The sequence below is a fragment of the Aethalodelphis obliquidens genome, unplaced genomic scaffold (assembly GCF_003676395.1).
Source record: "Aethalodelphis obliquidens isolate GAN/ISIS:26980383/991018 unplaced genomic scaffold, ASM367639v1 scaffold11, whole genome shotgun sequence".
NCBI classification, from domain to species: Eukaryota; Metazoa; Chordata; class Mammalia; order Artiodactyla; family Delphinidae; genus Aethalodelphis; species Aethalodelphis obliquidens.
In genome coordinates, this window is record NW_020837955.1 from 37,541,860 (window position 1) to 37,563,861 (window position 22,002).

Below are 22,002 nucleotides of genomic sequence, written 5' to 3' on the forward strand. Positions count from 1 at the left end.
GATTATTATAGGTAAGTAACTAATCTCCCATAAAAGGCCATAACGTGGTCTGAATACCTACCTTCAGTAAACCTCTGTGATAAACCCATAAAACTGCCTGGGTGCAAATCAGCTGATCCTTCTGCAAATTAGCAGAGCTCCCTGCTAGTTCAGGCCTTAGTCACCAGTAAAGTTGGTTAAAAAGAAACAATCATTGTTTTGAAGCCATTTTGTAAACCCCAAACCAATTTTTAAAAATTTTCTTGCACTGGCTAAGGAAACCAATAAACATCTAGAGTATGAAATTAAAAACATTTAAAAATAAAATCTATTAGGAATTCCCTGGTGGTCCAGTGGTTAGGACCTTGCGCTTTCACTGCTGATGCCCTGGGTTTCCTGGATTGGTTTTCCTGTTTTCTCATTTTATATAAATGAAACTTTCTGTAGCTACTCTTTTGTGCCTGGCTTCTTCCACTCAATGTGAAATCTGTGAGATTCATCCATATTATTGCAGGTAACAGTAACTTACTCCTTTTCACTGTTGTATAGTATTCCACTGTGTGCGTATACAAATGACTTATCCATTGTAGTGGTGATGGACATGTGGATTATTACCATTTGGGGGTATCATGAATAATAATGATATGAACCTACCTGTACATGTCATTTGTACACATATGAATGCATTTCTTTTAGGCATAAGAGTGAATTTGTTAGATTAACAGGTATGAGAATGTTGAGCTTCAGCAGATACTGCCAAAGAGATTCCCAAAGTGGCTGTGCTATTTCACAATCCCAGCACTGTATAAAAATTTCTATTGCTCCACGTCTTTGCCCACACCTGATATTGTCCTTTTTCTTTTTTTTGAATTTTATTTTATTTTTTTATATAGCAGGTTCTTATTAGTCATCAATTTTATACACATCAGTGTATACATGTCAATCCCAATCACCCAATTCATCACACCACCATCCCTACCCCGCTGCAGCTTTCCCCCCTTGGTGTCCATACGTTTTTTTCTCTACATCTGTGTCTCAACTTCTGCCCTGCAAATCGGTTCACCTGTACCATTTTTCTAGGTTCCACATACATGCGTTAATATACGATATTTGTTTTTCTCCTTCTGACTTACTTCACCCTGTATGACAGTCTCTAGACCCATCCACGTCTCAACAAATGACCCAATTTCGTTCCTTTTTATGGCTGAATAATATTCCATTGTATACATGTACCACTTCTTCTTTATCTATTCATCTGTCAATGTGCATTTAGGTTGCTTCCATGACCTGGCTATTGTAAATAGCTGCCATGAAAAATGGGGTGCATGCATCTTTTTGAATTATGGTTTTCTCTGGGTATATGCCCAGTAGTGGGATTACTGGATCATATGGTAATTCTATTTTTAGTTTTTTAAGGAACGTCCATACTGTTCTCCATAGTGGCTGTATCAATTTACATTCCCACCAACAGTGCAAGAGGATTCCCTTTTCTCCACACCCTCTCCAGCATTTATTGTTTGTAGATTTTCTGATGATGCTCATTCTAACTGGTGTGAGGTGATACCTCATTGTAGTTTTGATTTGCATTTCTCTAATAATTAGTGATGTTGAGCAGCTTTTCATGTACTTCCTGGTCATCTGTATGTCTTCTTTGGAGAAATGTCTATTTAGGTCTTCTGCTCATTTTTGAATTGGGTTGTTTGTTTCTTTAATATTGAGCTGCATGAGCTGTTTATATATTTTGGAGATTAATCCTTTGTCCGTTGATTTGTTTGCAAATATTTTCTCCCATTCCGAGGGTTGTCTTTTCGTCTTGTTTATGGTTTCCTTTGCTGTGCAAAATCTTTAAAGTTTCATTAGGTCCCATTTATTTTTGTTATTATTTCCATAACTCTAGGAGGTGGATCAAAAAAGATCTTGCTGTGATTTATGTCAAAGAGTGTTCTTCCTATGTTTTCCTCTAAGAGTTTTATAGTGTCCGGTCTTACATTTAGGTCTCGAATCCATTTTGAGTTTATTTTTGTGTATGGTGTTAGGGAGTGTTCTAATTTCATTCCTTTACATGTAGCTGTCCAGTTTTCCCAGCACCACTTATTGAAGAGACTGTCTTTTCTCCATTGTATATGCTTGCCTCCCTTGTCATAGATTAGTTGACCATAGGTGTGTGGGTTTATCTCTGGGCTTTCTATCTTGTTCCATTGATCTATGTTTCTGTTTTTGTGCCAGTACCATATTGTCTTGATTACTGTAGCTTTGTAGTATAGTCTGAAGTCAGGGAGTCTGATTCCTCCCACTCCGTTTTTTTCCCTCAAGAGTGCTTTGGCTATTCGGGGTCTTTTGTGTCTCCATACAAATTTTAAGATATTTTGTTCTAGTTCCATAAAAAATGCCATTGGTAATTTGATAGGGATTGCATTGAATCTGTAGATTGCTTTGGGTAGTATAGTCATTTTCACAATATTGATTCTTCCAATCCAAGAACATGGTATATCTCTCCATCTGTTTGTATCATCTTTAATTTCTTTCATCAGTGTCTTATAGTTTTCTGCATACAGGTCTTTTGTCTCCTTAGGTAGGTTTATCCCTAGGTATTTTATTCTTTTTGTTGCAATGGTAAATGGGAATGTTTCCTTAATTTCTCTTTCAGATTTTTCATCATTAGTGTATAGGAATGCAAGAGATTTCTGTGCATTAATTTTGTATCCTGCAACTTTACCAAATTCATTGATTGGCTCTAGTAGTTTTCTGGTGGCATTTTTAGGATTCCCTATGTATAGTATCATACATATCATATAGTGTCATCTGCAGTGACAGTTTGTCTCTTGTAACATTCTTTATTTTAAAGTCTATTTTAAAGTCTATTTTATCTGATTTAAAGTCTATTTTATCTGGAGTATTGCTACTCCAGCTTTCTTTTGATTTCCATTTGCATGGAATATCTTTTTCCATCCCCTCACTTTCAGTCTGTATGTGTCCCTAGGTCTGAAGTGGGACTCTTGTAGACAGCATATATATGGGTCTTGCTTTTGTATCCATTCAGAAGGCCTGTGTTTTTGTTGGAGCATTTAATCCATTCACGTTTAAGGTAATTATCGATACCTATGTTCCTATGACCATTTTCTTAATTGTTTTGGGTTTGTTTTTGCAGGTCCTTTTCTTCTCTTGTGTTTCCCATTTAGAGAAGTTCCTTTAGCATTTGTTGCAGAGCTGGTTTGGTGGTGCTGAATTCTCTTAGCTTTTGCTTGTCTGTAAAGCTTTTGACTTCTCCATCGAATCTGAATGAGATCCTTGCTGGGTAGAGTAATCTTGGTTGTAGGTTCTTCCCTTTCATCACTTTAAGTATGTCATGCCACTCCCTTCTGGCTTGTAGAGTTTCTGCTGAGAAATCAGCTGTTAACCTTATGGGAGTTCCCTTGTATGTTATTTGTCATTTTTCCCTTGCTGCTTTCAATAATTTTTCTTTGGCTTTAATTTTTGCCAATTTGATTACTATGTGTCTCAGCATGTTTCTCCTTGGGTTTATCCTGTATGGGACTAGCTGCGCTTCCTGGACTTGGGTGGCTATTTCCTTTCCCATGTTAGGGAAGTTTTCAACTATAATCTCTTCAAATATTTTCTCTGGTCCTTTCTCTCTCTCTTCTCCTTCTGGAACCGCTATAATGCGAATGTTGTTGTGTTTTATGTTGTCCCAGAGGTCTCTTAGGCTGTCTTCATTTCTCTTCATTCTTTTTTCTTTATTCTGTTCCACAGCAGTGAATTCCACCATTCTGTCTTCCAGGTCACTTATCCATTCTTCTGCCTCAGTTATTCTGCTATTGATTCCTTCTAGTGTAGTTTTCATTTCAGTTATTGTATTGTTCATCTCTGTTTGTTCTTTAATTCTTATAGGTCTTTGTTAAACATTTCTTGCATCTTCATGATCTTTGCCTCTATTCTTTTTCTGAGGTCCAGGATCATCTTCACTATCATTATTCTGAATTCTTTTTCTGGAAGGTTGCCTATCTCCACTTCATTTAGTTGTTTTTCTGGGGTTTTATCTTGTTCCTTCATCTGGTACATAGCCCTCTGCCTTTTCACCTTGTCTATCTTTCTGTGAATGTGGTTTTTGTTCCACAGGCTGCAGGATTGTAGTTCTTCTTGCTTCTGCTCTGATATTGTCCTTTTTTAAAAAGCCATCCTAGTGTCTATCACACCTCGTTGTGATTTTAATCTGTATTTACTTGATGACTAATGATAAAGAGCACGTTTTATTATGTTTATTGGCCATGATATTGCTCCATAACCATAGCAGGGCTCCAGCATGCTGGCTTTGCTTTAGTTCCTCAAATATATCATATTCTCTCCACCACAGGGCCTTTGCACACACTGTTCCATTCAACCTGGAATTCTCTCCTATCCCCTCTGCCAACTCTTCATCTGATAAACTCTTAACTTCTAATACTGCTTCACATCTTGTAGCCCATCCTCAGGAAAGTCTTCCAGATTTCTAGACTGAGGCAGGTTTGTTGGGCATAGCGAGCCATGGTGTTATGGGTTGGATTATGTCCTCCAAAAAGATATGTTCAAGCCCTAATCCCTGGAACCTCAGAATGTGAATTTATTTGGGAATAGGGTTGTTGCAGATGAAATTAGTTAGGCAATGATAAGGGCCCTAAACCCAATGACTGGTGTCCTTATAAGAAGGGGAAATCTGGATACAGAGACAGACATACAGAGAGGAAAGATGATGTAGGAGCACACAGGGAGACCTCCCACGACCACAGAGGCAGAGACTAGAGTGATGCCACTACAAGCCTAGGAACATCCTGGGCCGCATGGGGACCAGAAGCTGGAAGAGGCAAGGAAGGATCCTTTCCTCGCAGCCTCAGAGGGAGTGCAGACCTACAAGCACTTTGATTTCACACTTCCAGCCTCTGAATTGTGAGAGAATAAATTCCTGTTGCTTTAAGCTGCCCCGTTTGTGATACTTTGCTATGGAGGCCCCAGGAAACTAATGCACCTGGTCCTCTCCTTCTGCGTATGCATTACAGGTTGTAATTGGGCATTCACCTGTGAGATTTTTTTTTAAATAATTTCATTTCCCCATTACATTATCCAAGGCCAAAAAAACATTGGAGGAGGCATCCTTGACTCCTCTTTTTCTCACACCCTCTTCCAAACTTCATCCACTTCATCGGAAAAGCCTACTTTCAACATATCCAACATCCAACCACTTCTCAGCACCTCCACACTCCCGTCTTGGCCGGAGCCAGCACTACCTCTTCTCCGGGATGCTGAGATCAGCCCCTGCCACACCAGCCTTCCGCTGCTCCTTGGTAACTGGTAATGCCTGGCCTGCTGTCGGCGCAGGACACTCAGGCCACTCCCACTGCCCAGATGCTCCTCCCACAGCTACTTGAGTCCCTGCTGATCCTTAAGCACAGATATTACCTCCCAAAAGCCCAGACCTTGATCACCTTTAACTATAACCTGCCCCTTCCCCACAGCCGGCCCTCCTGACCCCACTGTCGGCTACAGGTTTGTTTTTCTTCTCTCCGTCACACTTATCACCTTCTAACATTCTATCAAGATTTTTATTACTCTTCTTGCTTTCATGTGCCTCCCTCCCTCTAGACCGTAAGCTCTCAGATGGCAAGGATCTCTGTCTGTTTTGGTCTCTGAGGCATCCCAAGCATCCAGCACAGGGCCCAGGACACAGGAGGTCCTCCACAAACATTTGCTAAAAGATCAGGGACTGTTTCTGGTTTTGCTCATCATCGTCTCCCCAGGACTTGTGATTTTTAGTGTCTGCCTGGCACCAATAAGGTCCCCAGGAGGTGGGGTTTTTAACGAAATGAATGAATACAAGAAAGAATCTGTTCTGATCTTTCTTTCCCTCCTCCCTTCCTGTCTTTCATACTCTCTCCACACGAGTCTTCCCTGCTTGTGCAGTGTGTGCTGTGTCCACTGGAGCCCTAGCTCAGAATGACCTGCACCCCTGACTCTTAACTGTACACGTCCAGGAGACAGTCTGGCTGGCCTGCGTGTGGCTGGGCAGACAGCCCAGAGGGCCCATCCCCACGAGGCACCATTTGAGAAGGCACAGTTGGGTTGTGCCAACTGAATGGACACGAGGTCCCATGGGGGTGACTGCTGACACCCCTCAGACTTCTCTGGGTCTTGCCAGGATGTGGGCCTGGAAGGTACTAGGTGATGCAGAAGCCAGTGGTCAAGGAGATGAGTCAGAAGGTGGGGTGCTGGGGGAAACCACAAGCTAGTGAACACACTGAACCTTCTCGTGGGCACCTGAGACGCACCAAAGGGAGCACGGAAAACCCCACGGCCGGAAAAGTTCAGTCTGAGCCTCAGCTCTGCACTTACTGGCTGTCGGGTTAGAGCAGGTCAGTCAGCCTCTGACTTCAATTCCTTTTCTCTAAACCAGAGTTTCCCTCTGAGTATGCTGAAGATGAGATGAAATATTAACTTAAAGAAATTTAGTAAAATAGTAAAGAAAAATCCACATGGCAAGCAGAACGGAGTCCACTCCTGCACCAGGGAGTCGGCGCTTCCAGAATGGCCTGGGATCCAAAGGTCAGGCGTCTCTGTTACTTGGGGCTCCCCGTCCTCGTTGCCCTGCTGTGTTGCTAGTTATCACACTCGCGTTTCACGATGCTTCCGAGAATGAGACCAGTACATCAACCTCATTATGGCAAATTCTCACTTTGAACTTTTCAAAAGTCATGATTTAAAATACTCAGTCCTGCTATTCCCATAAAAATCCTAATACCTCAAATTCCAACATCTTGGCATCCAAACACTGTGTCCCAGACTGTTTCTTGAAGCCAGATGCGGAATGAAATCCCTTTATCGGAAACGAGCACAACACTCCTTGCTTTGGAAGCTAGCCCCACTGTGATGATTTCTGCCTCTGCAGCGCCCGGCACATAAACAGCCCCCAGTGAGGGCTTGTCGAGTCACAGCAAGGGTTTGTACAGCCAGAAAGAAATGGGAGGCTGACAGGCAGAGAAATGGGATGGTGTGAAGGAACAGACAGGCTTTGGGGTCAGAAGAGCTCGGGTGCAGATGATTCCAGCAACAGGCAGGAGCGGGGGAGAGCGGGGTGACGCCTGAGAAAACCATGCTGCCCTGGGTGGTCCCCATACGCTCCCCGCCCAGATAAACGTGGGGCACCAGGTGTCTCAGGGCCAAAGAGGACAAGGGGACAGATGTGTGGGATGTGCCCATGCTCGTGAACTTCGACATCAGGATAAAACTTGGTTCAATGCTCTATAACCGACTCCCTGTGGGTATATCTGAAGCCACGGGCGTTGGCCATCTTCATGGCTTACACCTCATGTCAGGTAAAAAGATGATCAGGTCATTGGCAGTGGGTTCTAATATCAGCACCCAGGTGCTCTGTGGAATTTATTGAATGGAATGACTTAAAAGAGGAGCTGTGTTTCGTTCCAGTGGTGCTGAGAAATGGTTCAGACAGATGCTATTATAACCACACATTTCCTCATCAAAGAGGGCTCACACACGTGAGACAGGTCGTGGGCCACAGAGAGTCAAATAATGGTGACCAGGCATTGCAAAGACATCTGCAGGTGTTAATGCCCCATGTTTTTTCTTGCAACCTCAAAACACCAGCTCTTTCTTTAAAACTCTGATCAGAGGGCTTCCCTGGTGGCGCAGTGGTTGAGAGTCCACCTGCCGATGCAGGGGACGCGGGTTCATGCCCGGTCCGGGAAGATGCCACATGCTGCGGAGCGGCTGGGCCCGTGAGCCATGGCCGCTGAGCCTGCACGTCCGGAGCCTGTGCTCCGCAACGGAAGAGGCCACAACAGTGAGAGGCCCGCGCACCGCCAAAAAAAAAACCAACTCTGATCAGAATATCAACTCTCTTACATTCCCGATGATGGGCAGCAATCACGGTGACACCCTGAGGTCCGGCCAGGCTCTCAGTATTTCATTTCTTCCGATCACATGTCAGGCTTATACTTACCATAACTTTAGAGTCTTAAGAATGAACTCGAAACCCAGCCCTTTGAAATGGCAAGTGCTGCTATAAGGTGCTCAAGCTTTGCAGCTAAGAGAGCGTCCGGCATCACAACGGTGGTGGGATAAATCGCTCAGAGAGTAGCGCTGTCTCTGACTCCACCTTGCTGAGTTTATGAGCCACGGAAAATCTCTCAGGGTCCTTAGAGGATTCTGCTGGGACAGGAGAGGTGATGAGCTGCCAGTGAATGACCCACCTGAATACAGGAGCACCTCCTAAAACCAACCAAAGGCAAACGCTCCAAGTGAGATTTTAGAGGTCATTACTGAGACTTTCTCTCTGAGACCTCGAATGTTCATTTCCAAGCTGCCTGTGACTGGTCCCAGAGCAGAAGAAGCCAATGATTGTTTCTAAATGCGATCACAGCCTCACAAGTGAGTTAGTATAAAAGGATCCTGGGCACACTGGAAGAATCATCCTAGGTGAGAGCACAGACCTTGGCTACCCTGCTGAACTGGATCTCTCCCTTGAATTCCTGAAGATCTCTCTTGTGCCAGCGTACCAATGAAACGTGAACCAGGGCTTCTCCTCCAAGCCAATATTATTAAATGGACACAAGCAAAACTCCACTTGCAAAAAAGAGAAGTTATAAGTTGAGTTATAAGGTGCTTTTAGTCTTTCAAAGTCTTATGCTTAAAATGAGGACAAAAGAATGCTACAGACCGAATACTTGTGTCCCCTCAGTATTCATAGGTCGGAACCTAATCTCCAAGGTGATGGTATTAGGATGTGGGGCCTTTGGGAGGCGGTTAGGTTACGAGGGTGGAGCCCTCTTGAATGAGATTAATGCTCTTATAAAAGAGACCCCGCAGAGCTCCCTCACTCCTTCCACCACGTGAGGACAAAGGAGAAGACAGTCGTCTATGAACCAGGAAGCAGGCCCTCCCTCACCAGACTCCGAATCGGCCGGCACCTTCATCTTGGACTTTCCAGCCACCAGAACTGTGAGGAATAAATCTGTGTTGCTCCTAAGCCCCCCAGTCTAAGGCATTCTTCTATAGCATCCCCCAATGGACTAACACCGAGACAGGTGTTTCTGCTATAACGTGGCAAATGCAGTTCAGTAAACGCTCATCGTCTGCAAAATCTTGCACTTATAAAATCCAAGTTCACAGGAAAAATAAGGTTCAAAATCTATGCAGCTCTGTAATCAGAACAACAACAACAATCAATTCCAAAAAACATCACTACTGGTAAGGAGACACGTTAAATTGATTGAAAACAATTTTTTTTTTTTTTTTTTTTTTTTGTGGTACGCGGGCCTCTCACTGTTGTGGCCTCTCCCGTTGTGGGGCACAGTCTCTGGACACGCAGGCTCAGCGGCCATGGCTCACGGGCCCAGCCGCTCCGCGGCATGTGGGATCCTCCCAGACCGGGGCACGAACCCGTGTCCCCTGCAAAGGCAGGCGGACTCTCAACCACTGCGCCACCAGGGAAGCCCTGATTTAAAACAATTTTTTAAATACAGCTATAATGATAGAATTTGACCTTAAAAAACCACAGTTAAAGCAGTATGGTGGAAAGGGGTGTAAGGAAGAATGGAAGCTGCTGGGTTGTGAGCAAATGGGCAAAGGACCTGAGCGGTAAGCATCCTAGGACAGGGCACATGGCCACCCTGAGCCAGGGCACCGCAGAGTGACGAGCACCATGGACAGGACCGAGTTCTTCCGAGGCTTCTGCCCTCAGCCGTGTTGATGGTCCCTGGGGTCAGGGCTGCCGCCTGGTCCCGCAAAACACTGATGTACTGGCAAAAATGGTACATGAACCAACCCTACTTCTGTGCCACAATGACATCATCCCATACTTGCCAATCACACATGAGCAAATTTGCAATAACGAAACACCAAGACGTCCAACCTGCCTGCACCAACCCCATCCACTTCGGGGAGACTTCAAGGCAGCCACGGTGCCCTTCGCACTGCAGCAGCTCCCCAGGAGCACCTATGAGGCACATACATATGTGCAGACACAGTGCTGACAGTGTGGGAATCTCAGAAAAACAAGATTCACACGACCTGGGGAGGGTGACCCATGAGTAAATCAATGTGAGATAAACGTCAGAAAAGAGATTTGCACATGGTTTAATAATCATCCGGAGATGCCTAGAACACTTTAGCTGTTGGTCACGACAGTTTTATGGCGTCGTTTGGAGCAGCAGCTCCAGGTTTAAAGCAGCTTGGAGTCACATCCTGCCTCTCCTGGGAAATCTCAACAAAGTTACTCTACCGATCCATGCAGCTGTTTTCTATGAGACAGAAGTAATAATAATAATAGTCCTTGTCTCACGCCAAGGAATAAATGAAATAATGCAGGTAAAGCACTCAGCACAGCACCAGTGACTATCAGAGCTGCTTCCAGCTCTCCTTCTGCTGGAGACTGAGGCATCTGGAGGAAAGGGAACAAACAGGAGCTTTTCTTCTTGGCTCTGTAAGGGCCGTACAGCTCCGGTACACAAAGGGCACTTGGCAATGGTCAGGTGAGTGAACACATTTTAATGGGCACGAACGTGGCATTTGAGAATTGCTGAGGATGACTCCCTTTCTTCCTCCTTTTGATCCTCACATTCCGAGAAGTGAGCGAAGGTGAGCATCTTGCCTAAAGCCTCTCGGCTCGTCAGCAGGAGGACCAGGGAGCGGCCGAGCCTGAGTTCTGGGTGGATCACAATCACGCCTGCAGAGCCTGACCAGCAAAGGGCTGGACTGACCTCGCTCACATCCTGCACTAAATGCATTTAAATACGGTTTCTAATTCCAATACCTTGCTGTTTCTCACACATAAAATTCCATTAGCTTGACAAGCCTACCAAATACTCAGATGTGAGACAAGATGTAGTTATGTTTAAACTGCATTCAAACTGCATGTGTGGGAAGATGCATTTTGGGGCACCTGTGGCAGTGGAATCACGCTTCCCCTGGCACCAGTTCTGGAAAGTGGGACCCACCAAAGGGCGTCTGTCCTTAAAGCTACCGAACACTTTAAGCAGAGGAGTGAGAAATCCCAGTAAATGTTTTAAAATTACAAATCATCTCATTTCACTGCTCAAGGAATCCTGTGAGTGCTTGGGACTTCCATGTTTCTGATGAGGAAACTGAGGCTCAGAGACGTGAGATAATTGTTCCCAAAGTCCCCACATCTAGATGTGTCAAGGTCAAGGTCTGAACTCAGCCTGACTGACTGGACTGCATGCGGTGTGTCCACTCTGCCCATGGGTTTCCCAACTGGAAGCACGTGACCCCCATCCTCTGCCCCCCCCCCCACATATTTAGGACTAACTGGGCCTCTCCATTTCTGACCGGAAGTGTGGGTAAATGTGAACACTTCCTCTTTCATAAAGGATAACTTCATTTCTAGAGAAAGAATCCAAGGCATCAGATGACAGATCCACTAAGAAATGCAGGAAGCAGGCCTGTAGACATTTGGATGTAGCCCTGCTCAGGTCTGACTTTATTTACTTGGAGGACTGCAGCCCATGACAGATGCTAGAGGCACTCAGATTATTAGCAGGTACTCCTGTCTGCACTTTGAGAGTGCATCCTCTGGTAAAACAGTGTCCAGCTGTACACATCCAGATGTTTCTTAACAGCTGTTATTAAAAAGGAAGAAGAACAAATATTTTTAAACCAACTTTAGATTTCATGAAAGTTCGTTCTGAAAACGTTCTACCTGAATTCTTCTGAACTGAAAAGTGGTTACGGTTGAGTGGTTTGAAAGTCTATTTGATGCGGTCGAGAGGAGGGAAGAGATGCTTGGAGTCGGAGCTCTGCTCAGATGTCCCCCTGCTGAGCCCAGGGGCTCCCTGGGAAGGGGTCTCATCCACTCTCGTCCAGTTCTCAGCATGGCAGCTGCCCGTAGCACGTTTACAGTGACAGCTGGGGGAATGAGTTGTCAGCTCTGCCGCTTAGAAGCTGTGAGCCTTGAGTGCAGCCTTGATGACGCCACATCGTGTGCATGAAAGGACTACCTTCCTCCCCGGAGGCTTGCCGAGATGGCACATGTGCCAAAGGGCTTGGAAACCACACAGTTATGGATCAGGTGGGGAAAGAAACTAAAATATTAGGGAACCACACTCTTGGAGAACCACATAGGATGGCATGGGATCAAACGCCAACCTGAGAAGGGGTAGATCAGCTGGAACCAGAGCAGGAGGGAAAAGGCACCCGAGATGCGTTGGCAGAAAAACAACCCCATCCCCAACAAAGATGTCACGTGCTAATCCTAGAGCCCGCGAGCACTCGAAGTTACGTGACAAAGGGGAATGAAGGTTGCAGATGCAGTTAAGGTTGCTTAGGATGGGGAGATGGTCCCAGACTATCCAGGTGGGCTCAATGTACTCACAAGAGTCCTTAAAAGCGGAAGAGGGAGGCAGAAGAGAGAACCAGAGAGGTGGCAGCCTGAGAAGGTCTCAACCTGCCACCGCTGGCTTAGAAAAACAAGGAATGTGGGAGCCTCTAGAAGCTGGAACAGGGTAAGAAACAAGTCTCCCTGAGAACCTCCAGAAAGAACACAGCCCTACCGACACCTCGACTGGAGCCCAACGAGCCGTCTATCCTCCAGAACCGTAAGAGGATGAACCTGTGCTGCATAAGTGGCTACACTTACGACAAGTTGTGAGAGCAGCACAAGGACGCGATGTCACGGCTGAACCAGGGTTTACACTGCTTGGGCAAAGTGGAGGGAGGGGACGTTGCAGGCCGGGGACCTGCTTGGGAAAAGGCCTGCAGCCAGGAAGCGCACGGTGCAAGGAGGGAGCCTGGAGGAGCTCACCTTCCAGGAGCAGGACCTTGACAGCACCGAGGGCCAAGGTTACGGAGGCCTTTGAGCCTCCGGGAGGGAGGCCAGACACGATGAGCACCACTAAGGGTTTGACCTGGCGGAACACAACGGAAGGAGCCACAGAACAGCCTGGAAGAAGTAAGTGTGGCAGAGGTGAGAAGCATCAGCAGGGAGGCAAGAGAGGACAAAGGTCACTGCCGGCCCATGGCCGCAGCTGTCCAGCCTTCTCTCCCGCCCTTTTCTCACAGATCAATCACATGGAGGTGACCTGATCTGGGCCCAGGAAGCAGCTGCATCCTTTTTACTAACTAGTCTCTGGAGACACGTATCCTGAGTCTCAGGGCTCATTCTCTAAAATGCGGATTCTGCAGCAAGGCCCTCCCCATCGTGAGAATTAGAGCTAATTCGTGTTAAATGCCAGACACGGAGCCTGCCCCGAGCTCAGTGAACCATCGCTGTGTCTGTGGCCAGAGCAACTAGCCCTGCAGTCAGAATCCTTCCCCCGGCGCCGGCGCCTGTACCTGGATGTTGAGTCTCCCCCGATGCGCCCCCAGGCCGTAGCGCTTCGAAGTGGACGCGTGGAGCTGGAAGTCTGTGATTTTTAAGGTTTCCAGACCGAGAGGCGGGCAACCTGGAAAGGACAACGCTTATTAAAAACAAGGACAGATGTTGACAGAAACTTCTGGTTTTCTAAGTCTGGCCATGTGCTTCTCCGTCTTTCCCCTGAGCTCCCGCTCAGCACTGCAGCCCCACTCACTGGTATGCGCAGCGTTTCCGGACCAACGCTGTCGATTCAACTGTTGACATTATGCCAGTTTTCCTTCTTGTCGGCATTTCCTTTCTGGGTGTTTTTGCCCTGATATTCCTGCTGTCTGATGCTGTCCATGCTACTGTCTGAGGCTGTTTCCAATTAAGGATCCTTCCACAGTGTGACTCAGCCAGGGAGAGTTACTGGTTAGAAATTTCAGAACGATTCCATGGCTGAGCTCTGCAAATTAATCAGAACTTGTTGATATTGCTTCAGCAGCTCTTGCCTTTGTATTGTGAATACTAATGAGCAGAGCAACAGACAAACACAAACAAACAAACAAACAAACCTATTGTCTTCCATTCCTGGCAAAAGTGGTAATTTTGAGAATGGCTACTCCACGCAGTTTTGTCCAAGCTGCCCCTGGAATAAGATGCTAGCGCTTGGGCAGGCCCTTGGCCATCATCCCAATCCAGCCCATCGTCCCTACGGATAAGAGCTTTAACGGCAGCCCTGGGGCCGGATCCCAGGCCTCCTGACTCCTGGGCTGCTATTCTCACCACCCACCCTACCGCGGGGCTGGAAATCTCCAAGTGATGCTACCTTCCTCAAATCTGACCCTGGAGAAAGAAAACAAACGCTCGGGAGGAGAAGTGAACAAAATCTACTTCTGTGAAAAATCCCTAGTGTAACACAGGCAAATTTTAAAAGCCCTGTGGGTCACTGCTGAGATGGAAGTGCCCCTGGGGATCCCTGGGGACGTGAGCGTGTCTGTCCAGCCACAACAAACCCCTGCAGGGAAAAAGCCCTTCTGGTCCCGGGAAGCTGGAGGAGGTGGCGGAACAGTGCCCGCAGGGCATGCTCTGCGGGCGCCAGGTAGAAAGTCTGTCCAGGTGCTGCAGCCAGAAGAATTCAGACCTGCCGGGACCTGAGACGCCATCAAGTCCTCCCTTGAGTTCTCAGAAGAGGAAACCGAGGCCCCGAGACTCGAGGCGAACCACCCGAGGCGTCCCTGCCAGCGGCAGAACCACGCCTCAGATCCCAGTCTCCAGACTCTCAGCTCCGGGCTTTCAAACGATGCCACGCTCTCCCCTGCCCACATCTGCCGGGAGGCTGCCTGTACTAGCACAGGGAAGCAGAGGTACTGCTGCCCAGCGTGGTAAAGAGCACAAGAGAGGAAGTGACAGTTCCACTGGCACCGGCCTGATGCTGCCCCAGGATTCGGAAGCCTTCAGGTGGCCTCGTGATCATTCTCAAGATTTCTGGCAGGTCTACTCAACGTCCAGAATAAAAGCTGCCTCTCCTCCTTGGACTCACCCGCAATGTAGAACAATACCACGTGGGAAAGAAAATGACAGGATGATCACAAAACCTGGCCAGCTCTCGAGGCCTCCTCTTGGTCCTCAAGGGGACACCTGCAGAACTTCACTCAGCTGCGGCCTGGACTTTGACACAGTGGGGGACTGCTGCTACCAGAGCCCCAAAGGCTGTAAGCCTAACAAAACCCGCAGAATGAATCAGCCGTCTCAAGGAAACCTCCGTATCTTCAAAACAGGAACTCCAGAAGGGCGGAGGGGATAGGAAGCAGACTAGCGGCCCCCTCCCAGCCACGATTCCTGCCTTGTCCATGGCTTCCAGGAGATAAGAGACAATCACACTAACACAAGGCTTCTCACTGGCAACTCCTGCATCCAAGGGCTGAGGGGAAGGAATGAGAATCTAGAACCCACTATCTGTCAACAGTCAAAAGGGCATCTTCAGTCAATGCTTAGAAAATCATAACCTCATCACTCCCATCATAACATCAGATTCTTGCTGAAAATACTGCTGGACTAAAGTGCCAGACACACACACACACACACACACACACACACCCCACATGGGACATAAGAGCTGAGGGCTCTGTGCAGTGACTCCCCCCAAAAGAGCCCAGTGCGCTCTACCTGCCAAAGAACTCCAAAAGCAATGCTAAGTGGAAGCAAGAAGCTGGAATTCCTTTGGTTTGACATTCTCAAAGATACACCCAGCCCCTGTCCAGAGAGCAGTCCGTCATGATACCATCTCCCAACAGGCAGGACTTTTCTCCATCTTTAGAAAATATTGCTCAGGAAGCCAGGGGTGCTGCCTCGAGGATCAAATAAATGGAGGAGACACAAGTGTTTCAAAGCTTAATTTAAATCTCCACAATCAGAAAGTCAAAAGGCCAGGCAGAGTGATGGCATCATTACTGGAGCATGATATGTTGGTATTATAATCAAGATTATAATGTCAACTGAGGAGATAATTACTAGGTTGAAAGAGTGCTTGAAGTCAATGGGAAGCTCATTCCCAGCTCTTCACCCCTCCCCTGTGTTCTGAGTCCCCAGCCAGGCTGCACGGAGGTAGTAGCTCTGGCAGTAACTCTGCCAGGACTCAGCTCCTGGGCCAAGCTGTCCCAGCAGCAGCCCCTGAACAGCCCTCGAGGCAGCTCCCTGTTCCTCCTCCAAAAACAAACAAAACCCTTTATCATCAAATCACATTTTTGTTTTTTCTAAGAGGAAAAGACTCTAATCCTGGGAAGCATGTGGGTGAGGAGAACATGAAAAAAAATGTGTGAAAAGAACACTTCAGGAAAATATTAATTAGAGATGGGAGATGTGTCATAATCTGGAGGAAAGAGTGACAGTCGTCACAGATGACTCGACTTTCCTCTTCCAGGCAGCGCGGCTCCTGAGAACACCCTGTGCTGAGCGGGGCACTGCCTCCCAGGCCTGAGCTCTGTTCCCAGGACGTGGGCGAAAAGGGGACCCTCTGCCTCATTCCACACCTCCCCTTCGACAAGTGCACACAGGCACACACACCTTTAACTAAATCTGTCCCTGGCTAAAATTCTCTGCATTGCAGCCACTTTACAAAATGGGCATTAGCACTATGGCAATATATTTATTACTCTCACCACCATCAATTACCATATGTGCATATACCAGCTCTGTAACAAATCAGGAGTGCTCATGGCATTTCATTTTGTGGCCTATAAGTTACGGAGCACAGTCAGACTAGAACACCCTCAGTGCCCTAAATCTGTCTGCAGGCGAGGCTGTTATGAGAGTCAAGAGAATCATTTTAAAAGGTTTGGGGAGCAATGAAAGCAACTACCATGAGTCAGAGCCTCTGAAGACACTTTGTCATTTAATCTTCACAAGAACCGTGAGAGATGGGCATTACCATCCCCATTTTACACATGAACAAGGACTCAAAGAGGCTTACACAGAGTTAAGCAGCTCCGAAGCATCTGAGTTAGAATTTGAAAATCAAGTGTGACATAAAATCCCAGGCACAGTCTTTACGCCACCGCCCTTGGACTTGAAAACTCCACAGTGTGGTACAAATGCAAGTTGCATGGTGGCATTTGGGGTCACAGGGAAGACAGGAAGTGAGGCTGGGACGGGGGTCACCAGTTGGCAGAGGGGAGCTCAGAGTCCAAGGTCTTCTGGCCTGCTGTGAAGTCTGCTGGAAACAGAGCAAAGGATTCTCCATAGACCTCGAGAGCACTGCCAGGGGCAAGCTCACAGCCATCCTGAACCTTTGCTTTCATGGTCGCCTATAAACCGGATAAGTCTTAGAACATTCTTTCCTTCGCCTTTCTGAACTTGACATTCCCTTGGATCAGTGAGAGTGTGAGGGCCCTTCCTGGTGCACCAGAGAGCGTTTGCAGTGGCTCTTTGCCCGTCTCAGAAGTCGCTGGCTTCCCAGAGGGCACGCCTCCCTTGGGGTCTTGCAAAGGAGCTAATCCCAGCCTTATCTAATCACCCCTGGAAAGCTTCTCCCTCACTTCTGGACTCCTTCAGGCAGCAGTTCTCACCCTGACCCAACATCAGAATCTTCTGGAGAGAAAAAAAAAGATGCCTAGACCCCCTCCCCAGAGACTCTGATCCACGGGACGGCAGAGTGGCCCGGGCCCGAGTCTAAGGCTCCCAAGTGAATCTTCTGAGACCTTGGTTGGCTGGTGTCCCTTACCCGTAACGCTGCCCAGACTCGGGATTCTCTTTCCCAGGCCCCAGGGGGTCAAGCAGAGGAAACTCTCAGGGAGCTGGGTATCAGCCCACGCTGGTGGAAGCCACTCATGCCTGGAGCCTGCCAGACCCTCGTGTAATCTAGAAGCTCCGACCTCAGATCAGTGGTGGCCTCAAATGCAAAGCCTCCAGAGACTTCGTCCCTCAACACCCACCCCTCTCATCCTACCCACCCCAACCTAAGCAAAGTACAGACCACACTGTGAAGGTCCCAGGGCAGCAACCATGAGTTCTCATCACTGAAGTCCCAAAGCCCAAATCGGTGTTTCCCACGTGAATGAATGAATGAATTTGTAACACAATCCAATATAACTAATAATCACTATGTCTGCATCGTCATGGAAAATTAAGTCTGTTCTTTACATATCGCTTATAAAGCCAAAAAAGGAATAATTGGTTCAAAAGAGCACTTCTCAAACCTCAATCCCTTGCTTATCATCTCCATGAATTTTTCCAGGCACTATTGCTTAATTGATTACTCTTCCTTAATTTTTAATTAAGTCAAATAATTTCAATGGAAATACGTTAATGTCAAAAGAAATCTTATTACTAGAAGATAACATAGAAAAATATATTCATGATCTTGGGGTAGGTTAAAAAAAAGTTTAAACGTGAAACAAAAGTACTAAAGGAAAATATTGATGAACGGTCTATATTAAATTTAAGAAGATCTGTTACTCTAGAGACACAAGTGCTAGAATGAAAAGGTAAGCCAGAGCGTGAGAAGGTATTTACTATGCATATTAATAACAAAGGACTCACATCCACGATATTTTTAAGAAAAGCATGAAAAACAAACAAAAACCATCCTATAAATCCATAAGAAGAGCAATGAGCAAAAGAGCTGAAGAGGCATTCACAAAAGAAGATATCTTCATGGTGAGTAAACATTAGTCATTAGCTTTCAGGAAAACGCGAATTAAGACCACAGCGAGATACCAGTCCATACCCATGAATACGAATACAACTAGAAAGACACAATATCAAATGTTGGTGAGGAAGTGAAACAACACTGCTGGCACAAGTGTTAACTGGTACAACCAATTTGGAAAACTCTCTAGGAGTATTTACTACAGATCCTCAGGCCCTGTGACCCAGCAATTCTACTTCTAGGTATACATGCAACAGAAACACCTTCGTACATATGCCGAAAGATTCATGCAAGAATGAGCCTAGCAGAACTATACGTAATAGCCAAAGACTGAAAACAAGTCAAATGTCCACTAATAGGAGAATGAATAAATTGTGGGACAGTCATGCAGTAGAAAACTATAAACTAATGAAAATAAGTGAGCCGTAGCTCTACATGGATGAATTGCATACACATAATATTGAGTGAAAGAAATCAGCCACAAAGAGAGTACAATGTATGATTCCATGAACGTAGGCTCAAAACAGGCAAAAATCATCTCTGACAGTGGTTGTCTGTGAGCAGGAACTGGAGGAAGGCCTCAGAGGTTCTGGTCATGTTCTGTTTCTGCTCAAGACGACAGTTATAATGGCGCATTCACACTATATGGGAGTGGTGTAGGTGACAACCCAATAAGTTATATCCTTATGATTTCTAGACGTGTCTGTATGCATGGCACACTTCAATACTAATAATTTTTAACAGGCTTAGCTTTTCCTGACTATTACATCATATTAATACCAGACTAAGTCTGTTTATCCAACTCAGAAAGAGTGAAAGAGAATTATGCTGAGGTAATAAAGCCAATCTCAAAAAATTGTATACTGTATGATTCTACTACCTAACATTCTTAAAAAACAAAATTATAGAAACAGGACACAGATGAGTGGCTGCCAGAAGCTAGTGACTGGGGAAGGGAGGGTGTGGCTATAAAGGGGTAGCACCAGGAAGCCGTATGGTGATGGAACTGTCCTGTATCTGTGGTGTTTATTTCCATGAAACTACACGTGCATAGGACCACATACACCCACACATGCCCACACATACGCGCACATGCATAACTGGTGGGGTCCAAACATGCTCTGTGGACTGTACCAATGCCAATGGCCTGATTTTGTTATTGTACCAGTTACCCAAAATGCACTGGAGGAAGCAGGCTGAAGGGAGCACAAGACCCATTTGTTTGCAATTTCCCGTGGGTCTATAATTACTTCAAAAGAAAAAGCTTTTGGGGCTTCCCTAGTGGCTCAGTGGTTAAGAATCTGCCTGCCAATGCAAGGGACACGGGTTCGAGCCCTGGTCTGGGAAGATCCCACATGCCATGGAGCAACTAAGCCCATGCGCCACGACTACTGAGCCTGCACTCTAAAGCCCGTGCACCACAACTACTGAGCCTGCACTCTAGAGCCCACAAGCCACAACTACTGAGCCCGCGTGCCACAACTACTGAAGCCTCCGTGCCTAGAGCCTGTGCTCCACAACAAGCGAAGCCACCGCAGTGAGAAGCCTGTGCACCGTAACGAAGAGTAACCCCCGCTCACAACAACTAGAGAAAGCTGGCACACAGCAATGACAACCCAACACAGCCAAAAATAAAAACAAACAAATAAATAAATAAATAAATTTATAAAAAAAGAAAAAGCTTTTTTAAGGGATCTTAAAAGGGACAACCTTCTCATAATGTGTTCAGGGTTATTTACCATAATTCATAAAGTCGCCAGTTGTACGGAGGCATCATAGACTTTGGGGAACTCTAGCTTAAAATTTTGCAGCCTCTCCCAAACTCATCCTAAAAAACTATGAAGAGGCAGATAAGTAAAGACTCCCACCAGTGCTTTAACCTAATGCCAGAGGTGGAAGAACATTCATCACATGTGAGTCCAATGGAGACAGTTGGGAAAAAAAATGGAGATGACCAGAGGAAGGACAGAAAAACCTTTCACCCCTCTTGCATGCCTCCATTTTGAAGCCCAGGGTCTGCAGCAACTAGAAAATTGCACATTTACCTCTAAAGCCCAGATGGGGCTTTCTGAGGTGGCTGGGTGCTCACCTCTCCCCGCAGCCAAGTTTCTACAACTGTTTGGATCAGAAGTTCTTAAAACACAACTGGACAGGAGGTAGGGGGAGGTGTGGCAGTCTGACAGCGTGGGGACAAAAAGAACACTGATAACCGCATATGAAGGTGATTATAGTTCCCCGTGAATCCCATCAGATCACAGTGTCTAAGAACCAGCAGTGAGGGAAGGAGTTCGCACCTAAGAGCGATGATGTGTAAAAGATAAAAGGCTGCTAGGAAGTGCAAACTGTACTGGGGGTTTTGCATGCTGAACTGGTCAACATCTGTAGATCTGAGGCAGGGCTTAGACTGTCCCCAGGGGAGAAAATCTGACTCATTCAAAGATGAGTAAAGAACAAAACATTAAAAGAGGTACACCATCCAAAAGACTCCAAAAGAAATAATGTGATTTGATATAATAACCAGGAAAATGTTGTTCACAATGTTGTTCACCCTAAGTATAGTGCAAGAGACATGGTCTCTACTTGCCATGAAAAGGATATGCTGAAAAAAAAAGATAGAAAATATTTAAGATAAGCCAAACATCAAGAAAACTAAAAATCCAAAGACAGAATTAAAACCTACAAGGAAAGATCTATTATTTTTGAACTAAGCTCTTTGCCAATGCAGTAGGGAAAAATAAATAAAAGCCTTGAAACATGGAAAGGAAAAAGAAAACTGTCATTATTTAGTGTACATTGATTCTGTAGCCAAATCCAAGTTAATATATGAATAAATTTATAATTAATAAGAGTTTAGCAAAGTTGCTGGGTATAAAATCAACATTCACACATCAACTGTACTCCTGTACACTAGCAAAAGAGAATTAGAAAACTGAAATTACAAGCATCACAGGATGTCAATTATCTAAGAATAAATCTATTTAAAAATGTGCAAGGCCCATGTATTGAGATATATTTTGAAAGATGTAAGAAATACGGAGATATACATGTTTGTGGATTAGAAAACTCAATATAAATATGTAAATTCTCCCCTAATTGATGTTATGGAATTAATGTAACTCTAATCAAAATTCCAGGAGGAAACAAAAAAAAATTCCACAAGAGTTTTTAAAGAACTTGACTACATGGTGTAAATGTGTGTGTGCGCACACACACTTTCAGTGGGTCAATAATAACCAAAACTTTTGAAGAAGAACAAAGTTCTGCTCTATCAGATATCAAGATTTATCATAAAGCTATAATAATTAAGAGAGTGAGATATTTTATGTATGGGTAGAAAAATGAAGTAACGATAAAGAAGAGAACTGGGAGCCTGAAAACAAAGCCAAGCACATATGGACACGACAGCCAACACCTAAGGGCAGCACTGCAAAATAGTGGGGAAACAATTATTATTCCATTTGGGTTCTTACAAGAAAAAAAATTAAACTGAACTTCAATCTCCTATCACAAACAAACAAAATCCTTTCTAATGTATAAAAAC

General features: G+C 45.7%; 1 protein-coding gene across 4 annotated transcripts in view; it reads right to left on the minus strand.

Moving 5' to 3' along the window:
• The window catches only part of CPXM2 (carboxypeptidase X, M14 family member 2), a 148,719-nt gene that overhangs the window by 106,978 nt on the left and 19,739 nt on the right, over positions 1-22,002 (minus strand). For all 4 annotated transcript variants that reach the window (XM_027112864.1, XM_027112863.1, XM_027112862.1 and 1 more), the window contains exon 3: positions 13,312-13,421. In XM_027112864.1, the coding sequence (XP_026968665.1) occupies positions 13,312-13,421 (110 nt within the window). The remainder of the gene's footprint in view (positions 1-13,311; positions 13,422-22,002) is intronic.